This window comes from Lepeophtheirus salmonis, chromosome 3, assembly GCF_016086655.4.
Source record: "Lepeophtheirus salmonis chromosome 3, UVic_Lsal_1.4, whole genome shotgun sequence".
In the NCBI taxonomy this organism is placed as follows: Eukaryota; Metazoa; Arthropoda; class Copepoda; order Siphonostomatoida; family Caligidae; genus Lepeophtheirus; species Lepeophtheirus salmonis.
In genome coordinates, this window is record NC_052133.2 from 2,715,766 (window position 1) to 2,730,792 (window position 15,027).

The following is a 15,027-nucleotide window of genomic DNA, read 5'->3' on the forward strand; positions in this document are numbered from 1 at the left end:
TACTTTATGTATATGTAAAACACTCCGGGTTTTGTAAAATTAAAACTTTGCTTTTTCTTACTTCTAAGTGAAATTTCTTGTTATTCTTGCGAATAAGCATTTGCAATAACATCAAAAACAATTAAGTAAAGAGCGTTTTCACTAGACGTCAGCATTGTTGATATCAGCTATTTTGAGGGCCTACACAACCAAGTTTTATAATAATGAAAACCCTTCTTTCATTATTATAAAGGAAAATATTTGATTGGATGTCAAAATGAGACGAACAAATAAAAGGACTTAAAACTTACTGTGCATCAAAAATTTATCCCTCTATTGACTAGTCTTATTAAATATCTGATCCTAAGTAAAATGTATTTAAATTTTATTATTTCATGGTTGGTTATTTTTTTGCTCTAATTATCCTACTTTTTTCGTCCCTAATGGATATATTTTTTTTTGTGCAAATTTTCATGGGATTCTCAGTACATATTACTTACTTTAATTATATTCAAATATCGGTGTTTATCATTGCCATCAAGTTGTATACGATTCAAATGTTATAGAAGCGTCCACAGGGAGTGTGGAAGGGCCTGTACCCCCCCCCCCCCAAAAAAAAAAAATTTTAATGTTTGAAATTTAATTAAATTTTTCAATTTTTTTATAAAAAACATAATTTTTCAATTTTTTTTTCCAAAAACATAATTTTTCAAATTTTTTTTCCAGAAAACTTCATTTTCTGGGAATAACTATGGAGTTTTTAAATTTTTCTAAGAAAAATTTAATATTTAAAATTTAATTTTTGAAACTTTTTTCCCAAAAAATTAATTTTTTTAAACAGTCGTAAATTTAAAAATAAATTCTAGAAAATTTAATGCTGTGAGAAGAGTTATGGATTTTTGAATTTTTTTTCGAAAAAATTTAATATTTGAATTTTTTTCTCAAAAAATTTGATATTTGTAATTGAATTTTTGAAATTTTTTCCCCAATAAATGTTATATTTGTAATTTAAAATAGAAATTTTTTTCGAAAAAATTTAATTTTTCAAATTTTTTTTCTAAAAAAATTAATTCTCAATTTTTTTTCCAAAATTTTGTAATTTTTTCCCCAAAACAGTTCCAAAAATAAATCCCTACCCTCCCCCAACAAAATGTAATCCTGCGGACGCCCATGTGTAAGAGGTTTTTTTCTTTAAAACCCCTTGATGAAGTTTCGTCAAGATTGATCAAACATTTGTCAATTTTGTTGTAGTAAAAGTATCAACTTTGAGCCCCCAAAATGGCGTTTCCTTCAATTTTGATGCAATTTATGGCGTCAGTGAACACACTCTTTTTTGGTATGTATTAGTGTTGAGATTCGGTCTGAGACAAAGTTTATTATCTGGTTGGTCTTAAGGGATTTTTTTCGAAACCGATATGGACCGAAATATCAGTCCAGACCAAAATGTGAAGCCGTGGACCGATTCTTTTTTTTGTTTACAACCAACAAAAAATTTTTATTCCTCTTTTCTAAAAAAAAAACCTTTATTTTTTTAAAAATTTCTTTAAAAAAAACATATTTTGTTATGTAACCGGAATTAAGAAAGAACGCTATTTTTTATAGATCGGTTACATACCGTTCTTGGATCTAATTATGACAGTCTCAGACTGGTCTAGGATTTCTCAGACCGAAACCCAACACAAGTATAGTATATTATATTAGACTGTTTTAAAAAAAGCAAAACTTATTTGGAAATAAATGAATGAAATGACATAATTTCAACATATCGGAAATATTTTTCCTTTTCCATGCTTAAATTGATTAAAATTTACAACGCACTCGGTATATACTATTCCCTTTAGCTCAATGTGTGTAGACTCGTTTTCGGATCTTTCCTATAGAAGGAAATATACTTGATGTATTTTGAAATCAAAGACAATTTCTCTGTCAAATGGAGTAAGTGTAAAACTAATATGTTTACTTATACTTAAATAGTGCAAATCTATCTCACCATTTAAAGAATCATAAAAAAATCAATTGTGACTGCAACAGGGCAGGCCTTAATACGCTACGGTCATAGAGGGCCCACACATCTAATAGGCCTCGCCCTTGATTGAAAAATATGTAGAAAGTTCCCTCCCAAAAAAGGAGTACCCTTTTCCAAAAATCTAATTTTTAGATATTGCGCAATCCTCTTCAAATGAGGCCCTTTCAATAGCTAAAAGAAGCCCCTGTTCTGCAATTCTAAAACAGTCTAATATACATATATTGTAATATATAGGGATGTATCGGTTTAAAAAATTTGACGTCCCGTCCTAAATCTCAAAGACACGTCTGAATCGGAGTCACAAATCGTACTTCACCATTGACGCGGGAACCATAGGGGCACTTTTGGAAGATTGTCATATTAAATTATCGCCTCCTCTAAAAAAATTAAATGTCAAGATTTTCTATATTTTTTCAAATTTGTGTATTTTAAATAAAAAGTTCAGTTTAAATTCATTCTCTTCCAAATATGTAAAAAAAAAGTTATTTGTCAAATTGTCAAAAAAACCATCCCTTCGTCAAAAAAACAACACCAACCTGCGGTCGGCCCTGTTGAAGTCTCCATGATACATGTTTACTGTTTTTGTTGTTGCCTGTGGATTTTTTTATTTATCTCTCCGCTTATTCTATACGTTGATTGGTTGAATTGGAATGAGCTCTTGTTAAAAAACTATTGACAATAATTATAGTTCTTTAGTTTAGAAGAATTGAATAACAATTACTTTCTGTTTCTTTTTAGGTGAAAAGTTGGGAGATAAAATAAAATTAACGCCATGCGTCACATAGATAAATCTTTGTATGACTTTATTAAAAAAAGCAGACACCATTCTCCAAATCAATTTATCTCAGCTATATTCGATGTTTATAAGAATATTACAAATTTTAAATCTTAATGTAAAACTTGTCTCACGGATGAAAGATACTAAAAGGATAATTGAGCGAATTCAATCCTTAAACTGTGACGTACTTAAGAGTAATATCATTGAAAATTATGTACGGTGTCTTTTTAAATTTGGGACGTGTTTGAAGTACGGACAATAAGGACTGGACGGAACAGGACGTATTTTAAGTCCCATATTAAGGACTGATACAACCCTACTAATAAGTAATATTAAAGCTAAAGAATTACCTGGATCGTTTATGTTCCCTTTTAACGTGATTTGAATATAAAAAAAATTTTGTAATGATAATATTTTCATATTTGCATGAATTAATTAGTATGTATCTAAATATGTATATCAACTCATTAATTGCTTCCTAATGATATCAGAGGTTTTTTGTTTCAGCATTTATTTCTTGTTATGATTATGGATGAGAAAAAATAATTTTTGGGAAATAAAAAAAACAGTTATATCTTTACCAGGATTATCCGCTCCGCTAGAAATGCTAACAAGCTCATTACAAATATGTTCTGAGAATTTGGACACGTCTTGAAGATCAAAGGCTCTTTCTTTTTCCTACAATGTATAAAATAAATGAAGATTTACAATGATCCTTTTTTGAATAATTACTAATTTATTTAATATGTACCTTGACGGAAAGCTCTCTATATATGGAGGATATTTTAGCTGCTATGTCAACCGGAGCGGGGGATGCGAGTATAAAGTCCTCTGTAGGTGTATTGTTACATTTCTTACCACAAACCATTAGATTGAAAATAAACTGCAAGGAATAAACAGACCAACTTATCTCATGCTCTAAATGTTATCTTCATTTTATAAAGGTCTTATTGAATTTACTTTTCTATCTTCTAATAAATTGTAAGAGTCATGTTCTTGTTTTATCAGATAGATAACAACCACGATGTGTCCCTCAGCCGCAGCAAACCTGTAAAACTCAACTGAATAAAATAGGCCTATTTTTAACATTCAAATACTCATACCATAAGGGTGTTTTGCCATTCTTTGTTTGAACAGTTGTCGGAGCTCCACTCTCGACCAAAAGTTTTACCACATCAAAATGCCCAGCCTGGGCTGCACAGTGCATAGGGGACCATCCTTCCTATAATGGAAATTGGCTGTTAGATTTTTGCATCAGATAAAATATATAAGCGGGTCATGATCAACCTTCTATTTTTATCCAGACAATTTATTCCTAAATTTATTAATCTAAAAATATTTTCCCCTTTTACCTAAACCAAATGACCTTTATTTGGAAATCAAACTATGGTCACTCTATGTAGAGGGTTACTTATAAGCAGAGCTCCACTCAAGAAATCCTGAGCGTGCTTCCGCTCAGCTATTAATTTTGTTGAGGGGGAGTAGGAGCATTTGAATTTGAGAACTCTTTATGATTGCAATCAATTTCCTTATATTTTCCTATACTATTTATTCCGAAAAATGTAGATAAATAAGATACAAGAATAAATAAAGCATAAAATTACATATATTTCATTTCAAATCCATAAGATGATTAATCAAATGTTCTAACTATTAAATATATGATTCATTTCCTTCTTTTTTTTTTTCTCAAAGATTTCCTCTTTTAAACTCTGGCATCTGTTCATAAATAATTGACCACGTTTGGAAAATAATATCTCAACGGTAGCTGAGGACAATGGCGTATAAAACAGAAGTTAATATTTGGGCTTGATTAGATCTAACGGCAATTCCGCCAAATATTCAAATATCTTTGAACGACAATTATTAAATTGATAGAATTCACATTACCAAATAAGATAATATTAAGTGCTAAGTGTTAGTGGTTCCCAAACAGTGTGTCTTGAGGCCCGTTCAAATGTGCCGTACAATTTGTGACATCCATACATTACTTGCGATAGCTAATAATAATCCAAATATTTGGTTTAATTAAAATAGGTGTGTTAGGAAATTTTGTATGTCTGTTGGTGTGTCTTGGGCACAAAAAGTTTGGGAACTACTGTCTTAAGGGACATGTTATTATGAGGTTTCCTGCACTATCATCCAGTTAAGTCTGGTAATTAGTTTGAGCTTAAACACAGGGTTATGAAGTTTTTAAAGTTATGCTTGCCTAAGATTTTGAGATTTAATGTTAATTTACTACATAAAAATATAACAAAATCGTATTTCAGTTTGTAAAATTCGTTTACAAAAAAAATAAAAAAATATTTATTTTCCAAAATAATATCCACACACGAAGGATCTGGCAGGGTCTCTAAGGGTACTAATGTCTAATTCTTCTTATAGTGGCTAGCTACATGAGAAGCAAACTCGTTAACCGAAGACAGCAGAGATCCGAAGATACAGCATATAATAAAAGATTATAGCTTATCTTGAAACATAACTTGAACCGTCTTTTCTTGCAATCTTTAAAATTATTCTTTAATTCCAATTTTTTTGATGTTATCTCATAAGATGTAGAAACGGAAAAATGTAATACAAATTTATATAAATGAGTGCAAATTCGAGCGATTTTATTGCTCACCTAAAATGGCAAGCGTGCTCCATTCAAGAATTTTTAATGGTGCGCATTAATAATTTGCTCAAAGTTTTAAAGGTTTCATAATTGTTGCAAACATTTGCAGCATTTAATCTATCAATTTGCCATCTGATTGTCTTAAACTCAACCCCAGACTAAACCATGACTAAAAGTGTAAAAAAAAGTGTATTTAGTCATCATGTATCCATTAAGGAAGGCGGTTAAAGGTATTTACAATGAAGGAAAGACGCCGTTTCAAATCCACCATACCCTAAGTGACTCGATAAGTCTTAGTACCAGTGAATATACAGTCTGGAAGCTTTTTAAGACTGGTAGCTGTCACGACAAGCCAAAAAATGATGATCCAAGGATGGAGAGATGGGGAGAAACATCGGAAAGATGAAATGAAGAATTTATCGGAACCAAAAAGGTTGATCTCCAAAATGTCGTCAAAAATCGGAATTTTGAAGCAATTAATTCATAGGTTGTCCAAAATAACTTGAAGATGAAACCTTAAGCTGAGGCTGTACAAGCCAAAATAATGTAGAGGATCTAGAAACGGTTGGAAATTTGTCTATAGAAGCTCTGTAGTCTGTATTGTCTTTAATGACGAGAAAAAATGGGATATGGATCAATACCTTTCTTAGTTTAGGGAACATTCCTCCGATATTAAGAAAATCGTATTTCAGGAAGATTAAGCTCAAATTCATACTGGTCGAAAATCTCAGGAATGGCTGAAAGAAAACAATCAATTAAGGGAAAAATCGATATGGCCTCCTTCGAGTCCAGATTTGTATCCCTTTGATTATTTTGTATAGGGTTATCTAGAGTCAAAGGTTAGTATAAATTCCTATAGGAATTTGGAATCTCTCCTCAATGCTATCAAAGAAGCCTGGGTGGAACTTCTAGAAAAATACATCCTTCCGCATACAACTCTTTCTTCCACTCTCGTCTATCGAATGTATTGCCTAACAAAGGGAGGAGTTCTATCGAATAAGTAAATTATAAAAAAATTAAATCAGATAACAGTATTTTATTATTACTGTTTCCTAAATATAATTTTGTCTGTTTCATTATTGGGTAAAATAATATCTTTAAAACTTATGAATAACCCTGTATCATTTAATTAAATAATTTACCTTATCAATGATTGTATAATCACTGCCTTGACCCAAAAGGACTTGAACCATTTCATAGTGGCCAGCTAATGCCGCCACATGTAGACAAGTTCTGCCTTTGCTATCAGGTATCTTCAAAAGGGTAGTTGAGCGACTCAAAAGAAGCCCCACGACTCCAACATGCCCCTTTAGGCAAGCAAGATGAAGAGGTATGTAACTCTAAACAATCAATCAAAATCAGGTTATTTACATCTTAAGTCCTAGGTTATGGGGCCATATAAATATATATGGCATATACATTTTATAAGAATAAATGAAATCAATTAAGATAGCAATGAAAGATTACATTCTTCCCTTTTTAGGAAGCACTCAACTTACAGAAGGACTGCTTCCTCCCTCCACTTGCACACCAGATGAGTTCAAAAGTGCTCGTACTGCATCTTCTGATCCCGAAAACGCTGCTAGATGTAATGGTGTAAGTTCAGACTCCGTAGCAAGCTCTCGAGCAATGGCGTGGCCTGGACTAGATGGAAGTTCAGATTTCATACTTGATGGAACATGTGTAAGTAATTCTCTCACAACATCTACAAAAAAAAACAAATTATTATATACTATATGTACATATATATAATTAACATGAGGGTCGTAGATAGCTCCTCAAAAATTGGGGGTATGTAAAATTTTTCTTTTATTATATTGTAATTACGCCCCCCAATTCTGACGGCCTTAATATATTGTGAGAGATAAATAGTCAACACTTTAATAGTCCTTACCTTCTTCACCATGATAAGCTGCAATGTGTAGAGCAGACATCCCTGTTTTTCGACTTACTTGTCGAAGATTAATACCTTGTCTGTAAAATTGATCTATAATGTCGTTGTGACCGTGTTTTGCTGCAATGTGAATGGGGGACAACCCAAACTAAAATGTGTAAAAAGTAAGATATCGAACACATAAAACTTAGAATTATCGAACCTTATTTTCATCAGTTGCAGAAGCTCCTGATTTCATAAGAAGAGCTACAAGATCTTTATGTCCTCCTTCCGTCGCAATATGTAGAGGTGTAGAATCAGTGATCTTGTTTCTTGCATTGATAACAACGGATTTATCAAAGAGCATGAGTTGCTCAATCACATGGGATGACCCTTTTCTAGCGGCAATATGAGCACAAGTACTTCCATCCTATACGCAAAATCAATAATAATGTGTCCCTCATTTTTGAAATGATTTTATTTACTTTTGTCGTCACTGATACAAGATTAGGCCTCTGCTTTAGTAATAGCTTAACCACCTCTGGTTTATCTGACCGCGCAGCCAAATGAATGGGTTTTTGTCCAAAATCATCTGTAGAGTCCAAACTCGCTCCCAGTTCTAACAAGAGTCGACATACCTCCAACTGACCTGCAGAGGCAGCTAAATGCAGTGGAGTTTGTTTTCTCATATTATGTGAGTCGATGGTGGCATTATGTTTCTTGACAAAAAACTCAACAAGCTCTGTGTATCCTTTTTGAGCCGCAAAATGTAGACTAGTCCAACCTGTTTTGGACTTACTATTGATGAACGCATTCTTTTGAAGGAGATTTTCGCATACTTCGATGCTTCCATGCTCAGCTGCCAAATGAAGTGCAGATTTACCTTCATTATCGAAAACATCCACTCTTCCATTGTTTTCGAGATAAATCTGAGCGAAAGTTAAAAAACAGACATGAATGTTTCTGATTTCATAAGTTTCCTTATTTAGTGATTATGATCATATATTTATGTATTTTGACCATGACAACAACAGCATAAGTTATATATAAAAAAACCCCAAAAAAAAAGAAATATCAACATTCAAGACAAGGTGGGAAAGTTAAAAGGAAATAATATCAAAAGGTATTCGACCTTTTGTATGCTGAGTAAATATTTTTTTTTTGTTTTATAATCATTATGATTCAAATACTGACATTTATGACAAATTATAAACCGGTCCACTCTAATTAAAAGAACTTAGTTTGAAATTATGATAAACTTTGCATTTTGGCTACTCAAAAAAATGTTAAATATGTAGATGTTTGATTTTGTCTTAAATACCTACACATTTAGATATACAAAAGTATATTTAATTATTTACACATTAAGAGCCTCCTTACTTTCACAAGTTCATTATGCCCTTTACTCGAGGCCACAAGAAGAGGAGACCATCCTGTTATGGACTGTTTATTCACGGCGAGTTGAATTTGACCAGAATGAAGACTTTTGAGTATCTCTCTAAGAACATCTGGATTCCCCTCATTGGAGACAAAGTGGAAAACAGTTTCTTTCGTATCATAAGTCTGTTGAAATACCTCAGCCTTGTGCTTCATGAGAATGGATACAATTTTCTGATCCTCGTCTGGGTAATGTATATCATTTTTACCAATTTTGGCAGCGTAGTGCAAAGCAGATTCTCCTCTGGTATTGACTTTATGAATAAATTCGTCACAATTTCCGTCTCGCGTCTCCACATAAGACAGTAATAGTTTAATGACTTCGTAGTGGCAACTCTTACAAGCCTTGTGAAGAGCCGTTTCTCCTGTCTATAAGTAAAATTTATTCATTAAAAGGCAATCCTGGACTTATATAATGTACATATTTAGATCTGATTCATTTAGTATTCCTTACCTTTGACACCAGAGACCTAGAGATATACATATGTATAATTTTATATTGAGGCATGCAGTTTAGATGAATCAAAGTGTTACATTCATTCTCACAACACTTGTGGAGTACACTCTATAACTATCTAAAGACAGAACACAATATCCAATCCCAAATTATGTAGAAGGGGGGGGGGGTACAGTGGGGCGTGTTGGCACTTTTCAATTTTCATGGAATAACCCCTACTAGTGCTCCAATAGCTACGGGGATTTGAGAGGGCCTAGTACTATTCCCTATCCTGAGCTGTGACTTATTTTCTAAATTTTACACTCTCGGAGTAATATTTGTCACGGCATTTAATTTTCTTTTGAAACTCAAGCATTAACTTAAATTCTTAAAATCTTTTAATTGGAATATTATAAGTTAATTTAAGAGTGAAATAGAGTTAATTTGTTTAGTGTTTAGTATAATATTAGTAATTTTATCAAAGAGTATTTAGCTAATTGAACTTTGCAAAAAAAAAAAAACACCCTCAATATAACTTATGCAAGCTGAGTGGTATACCAAAATGTGAAAAGTATGCCAAGTACCCGTTCCCCTACATATAGGATTATAATTTATAAGTGACTACGACAAGGAATGTGTAAAATGTGATTTAAAAGTCTTTTTTGGGAAGGACTGAGTTAGTTGACACCCTGGGCCTCTTCAATATCGTGAACTCCCTATGTATGTTGGACGTGAGTAGGTAAAGTAATAATTTGGCAAGTGCATTATTAAACATCATAATAATCTTATTAATGGTCATTTTCGTTCACGTAGTACCTGTTTAGAAACAATAAAAAACAAGAAGGTAATTGCTAGTTTAAAGTTATGCAAATCCTAAAGTACCTACTTGAGCATACATAATACAGGTTATTAAGAATAATTTAAATGCATGCAGAAACGAATCTTCGCAATTATTATAATTTATAAGTTACCCATTAACTAATCAATCAGAAACAGATCAATATTAAATACATATGGTACTACAAAATTAATAAATTAGTCCAGCCACTCAGTCAAGTGTGATTTAAGTTTTTAATTACACTCGTCAACAATTCTCCCCCCTCTCCACATGGATTGAGAGATGATGTGTACATTTTGCCCTGTGGCCGGTTTATTGGTACAATTTGAAACTTGCTCTTTGTAGACTAAACAAATCGGAAAAGTTTTGCCTCCTGCTAATAGGGCTCTAGGTATTTTACAGCGAACATTTTTGCCACTGGTAATTTTCCCTCTTGTCTTTCCAACATAGCCTCCTTGTAATTCTACAAAATTATCTCAGTGATGCTCCCATCTCTGTAACCCGTCCCAATGCTTAGTCAGAGTTTTTCTCTGAAAAATAACACAGGTCAACAAAATTAAACTTTTTTTGTCATCACGAATTTCATAGCATTTTTTTAAAGGCAATTTTTGCGCGGATTTCAAATCTAATTTTTTTTTATGTAGCCTGTAAGGTTTTCAAAATAGAGTAGTTTGAAATTTTATCAATTTTTTGAGATTGTTATATCACAAAGATCAAAGTACATGCAAATAGTCTAATTTTGCAAACATAAAGCAACAATATATATATACATAAAGATTATATATTAGAAGCTTATGAATGTGTCTTCCTTTTGTGTATTTTGCCTGGATTGTCACGATACATCCTCCAACAATGGTCCACCATTAGGCTTTCATTCCAAAATTCTTGGTAGCGATTCAGTCAGATGTGCCATAAGTCTGAGACTTGTGTGTAAACATACCCATGATGTCGTGGTAGTAAAAGAGAGTACCTTCAACTGAAAAAAAATGCAGTTAAATCAAAATTCTGCTTTCTTTAGTAGCTAACGTGAACATTGTGATCGATTAAATTGTTCTCCTTTCGTCTTGAAGCCAGAAGTTCTTACTTTTCTTTAGGCAGGCACAAGTTTCTAACAAGATCATTCAACTGTTCTTGGCTGGTGAGTTTAGGCTCAAAACTTATACCTTTGTAAGTGTAATCTGTATCTGCCGTTGGTCCGGACACACAAGTTGCACCTTGAGGACTTTCCATGTCATCAACCTTACAATCTATCCGTACATGTGGGGTGATTGAAATAGGCAATCAATCATCATGTATTAATGGTGTACGTGCTGCCTCCATGTTTGGATATTCAATCAGGTGCTTGTTGTTGAGAGAAAACCCTATTAAGTTCACTCTACAGAAAACCCAACGACATTTTTTTACTTTTTATATATTTTACTATACTTTAGAAGAATCACAGCGAGATATGGGTATCAATTTTAAGAATTGTATTTAAAAAAAAATATTATTTCAGTATAAGGAAGCTTTATTAAATATATTGATTTACCTCAAACCAATAAGTAAACTTACAAAGAAGCAAAATCAGCTTCATTTTAAAAACTGTACGTGCTGGAATAAATACAAAGACAAATTTGAAACCGCGTCAAAAATACTATATAATAAATTCAAAATCATATCTGATGAAAATTCTACGTTGACCTGTGTATTTGTCCATGAGACACTTTTTTTTTTTGGGCTCAATTACTCTGAGACGCGTCAAATTTTAACACAACACGCCTGTGTTTGTTATTGTTTGAATCTATTTAAAGCTACACGTTCAAAAATAAATATTTAATAAGAGCTCGATACTCGATTGTGTCCATTTTCACAAAAATGCTCAGATCAACTCCCTCAAACGACTGTTAAATAACAACTGCACGTCCAAAATGGCTGAAATGGGCAGTAACTGTCGACAGATGCTAGATAGATGTGACTAACTTATATTTATGAGTGCTGTCATCTTCACATTTAGCTTTAAACTTTTCAGACCATCCTTTTAGACAGGGAATATGTCATGCGGCAAGATTTCAGAGAGGCAAAATTATACGCACCAAAAATTTTCGCTGTAAAACTCCATGATTTTGAAAAACTTGAAAATAACATTTATACTCCAAGATTTCTTTTTTTTTACTCCATAGAGAGAAACATTTTATAAACTATCAATAAGCCTTGATAGCTTTATATATATACATATATATTTCTAAAGCAACAATTAATTTTCAAAATATTGATTTTTTAAAGATGTTTATTATTATTTTGAAGTTAATATGTCCACACTTTACGACAAATATTTTTTTTTGCCATTGTATTCAAAAATGAGGAAATTATCAGACTTTCAAATAAAAGCTTGACTATCGTCTTTTTTTTCTGAATACATACAAATTTTCTCTAATTAAAAAAAAGATACTGAAGTAATCAAAATATTTTTGAATCTGGAAAGATGCACTTAAAAACTTTTTTTTTTTCTTTGTAATACAGTTCAATCTTTCAGCACGAAAAATAGCACTAAATAGTGTAGATGTTGTAATTTTTTTTCTTCAAAAAGGCATTTTGGAGGTTACAGAAAACAAAAACTTTGAATATAACTCTCATTTTTGTATTTTTCGATGTAAAAACAATCATGAACATACCATTTCAATCAAAAAGCCAAAAAATAGAGTTATAAATTTGTTGACTAGTGTTATTACAGGGCCGTCCGCAGGATTATATTTTGAGAGGGACTTGGTTTTTGGAATTTTTCTTCCAAAAATTCCAAAAAAAAAGTTGTAAAAAAATTTTCAATATTATATTTTGTGGGAAAAATTACAAAATCTAAAGCCATTCACAAAAAATTAAATTCTTTGGAAAAAGATTTCAAAAATTTTAAAAATTCACAGCTGTTCAGAAAAAATTTAAAATTACAAAAAAAAAATCAAAAGTTAAATTTACACCTAAAATTATTTTTAGGGGGGAGATCCAGCCCCTCCGGCCCACAACTTGAGGACGCCCCTGTATTATTTTTACTTTTTAGAAACATGCAAATTGCTTTAAAATTATAAGCAAATACAAAAGTGATTTGAAACAATTATACAAAAAATAAAAATTGAAGCAGTAAAGTACCCGCTGAAATAAGAATAAGTAACTTGTGGATTAAACATATAGAATAAAATTAATGAACTCTTAAGTATACGTGGCTTAATCAGTGACCAAAGAACGATTTATATAGACCCATAATTGAATAATATCTATCATTATATAAATTACATAAATATATACATAGTATGGATGTATTGGTCCCCAAATTTTGACATCCCTACACCTTAAGAATAAGCCCGAATCAGACGCAAAAGACGTCCCATTGAACAATCTTTGATAAATGAAGTAATCATGGATATAGTTTAAAAAAATAAAACCTCCCGGTTTTTAAATACCGGGAGGTCTTATTTATGTGATCAGCCTGACAATTGGAAGAATATTTGGAAGGTAGCTGTTACAGGTTTGATTAAATTTGATGCAATCAACCGTAAGAGGGAGGAGTTAAGCACAAATCCCACTCCGTATCTGGCAACGATATAAGTGGAATTGTTCCAATATTGATTCTCAACTCTACTCTGAGTCAAACAAGGATTATCAATGATAAATCCACAACCAATCATCAGTATTTCTCTCCATTGTCCATGAACTCATGTACTGTATACTTAGATGTTCCCTCCTCGATAATTAAAGGTTAATGATATCAGTTTTGGAAAATAAAAATTACAAACTAGAAAGAAAAAAAAATCGTCGAAGCTAATATTTTTGGCAACCATAATCATGGATATGAGCTAGTGATGTCATCTATAATATTCAAGATTGTGGTCACAATTCTGCAGTTTAATTATTAGAGGGCACAAGCATAGTTTTGGTTAGGTAAGGCCCCCTAATGCCCTTTCCCGTATTTACAATAAGGATGTCAATGCTCCCCTAAAATCTGGCCTCATAATCTCAGAAACTACTACAATGACACAAGATAAGTTCATAAACCCATTTGTCAAGCATTTGTTATAAGATCTTTATGGATAAAAAAAATAAACCTCTTTATTAGATTCGAATAGTTGAATGTATAGCTTTACCCTAAAAAGGCTTGATAACGTAATTAATTAATTTATTAAAAACTGTGATTTTGAATATAACAGGCCCATGATTTTTTTATATTAGTATATAATTAATTACCTAATTTAAATCTAATAAATACTTTTTTTCCCCATGAAAATATGACGCATGGTCGACAAATGGCCTTTTGGACTTATGTTATGTCATTGTAATAATTTGAGCCTTCGCTTACAGGTTTATAGTGTTATATGAAACTTCCTTTCATTTGAAGTACATTTATTAGTATTGTGCTTCGGTTTGAAAATCTGTGACCGGGTAGAGACGACTAGGATTTTTATTAGACAGAACTGATTTGTACTGGCCTCAAAGAAAAATTATGTCTTGGTCAGTTCCAAAGAAAAATTCGGTTTGGATACTTCTTGTTTAAAATTCAGCCGAAATTGATTCTATAGATGAATTGTTGATGACATCATGTGTGTATCTCTAAATTGAGTAAATCGGCAAAATAACGTCATATGAAGTTTTTTTCTTTTTTTTTATCATACAGTATTTGTTACAAATTATTTTCTACGAGTAATTACAAAGAACAATAATTGCTTAAATGACATGATATATATATATTTCATAGCGTAACGCTATCACTAATTTATATCGCCTATATTGTAAATATTAAGGAATCATGGCTGTAAGAATTTTTCTTTTCTTCGTCATACGAAGTTTAATGTGTTAATTAAACAATATTTAATGATGAAAATCCAGTATAGACTGGGCATCTTAAAAATAAAAAACCGAAAATCAACATGGCAACCCTGACAATTAAATGATTCATTAGATCAGATACAAAGGAAGGAGGGAGAAAAGGATATAAACAATGATATTTACTAGAATTACACCGATGTCGATCCCCAATTCTACTCTGAGTTGAAAAAAGACTTACAATTATAACTGATTACA

The 15,027-nt window shown here is 31.9% G+C and overlaps 1 protein-coding gene across 2 annotated transcripts in view; it reads right to left on the minus strand.

Annotated features, from left to right (window-relative positions):
* nompC (no mechanoreceptor potential C) overlaps window positions 1–15,027 on the minus strand; it is a 37,025-nt gene that overhangs the window by 3,843 nt on the left and 18,155 nt on the right. For both annotated transcript variants that reach the window (XM_040708415.2, XM_040708416.2), the window contains exons 10-19: window positions 8,651–9,076; window positions 7,756–8,199; window positions 7,494–7,700; window positions 7,292–7,439; window positions 6,897–7,102; window positions 6,540–6,737; window positions 3,887–4,005; window positions 3,744–3,831; window positions 3,535–3,666; window positions 3,365–3,461 (exon numbers count right to left, since the gene is read on the minus strand). In XM_040708415.2, the coding sequence (XP_040564349.2) occupies window positions 3,365–3,461; window positions 3,535–3,666; window positions 3,744–3,831; window positions 3,887–4,005; window positions 6,540–6,737; window positions 6,897–7,102; window positions 7,292–7,439; window positions 7,494–7,700; window positions 7,756–8,199; window positions 8,651–9,076 (2,065 nt within the window). The remainder of the gene's footprint in view (window positions 1–3,364; window positions 3,462–3,534; window positions 3,667–3,743; window positions 3,832–3,886; window positions 4,006–6,539; window positions 6,738–6,896; window positions 7,103–7,291; window positions 7,440–7,493; window positions 7,701–7,755; window positions 8,200–8,650; window positions 9,077–15,027) is intronic.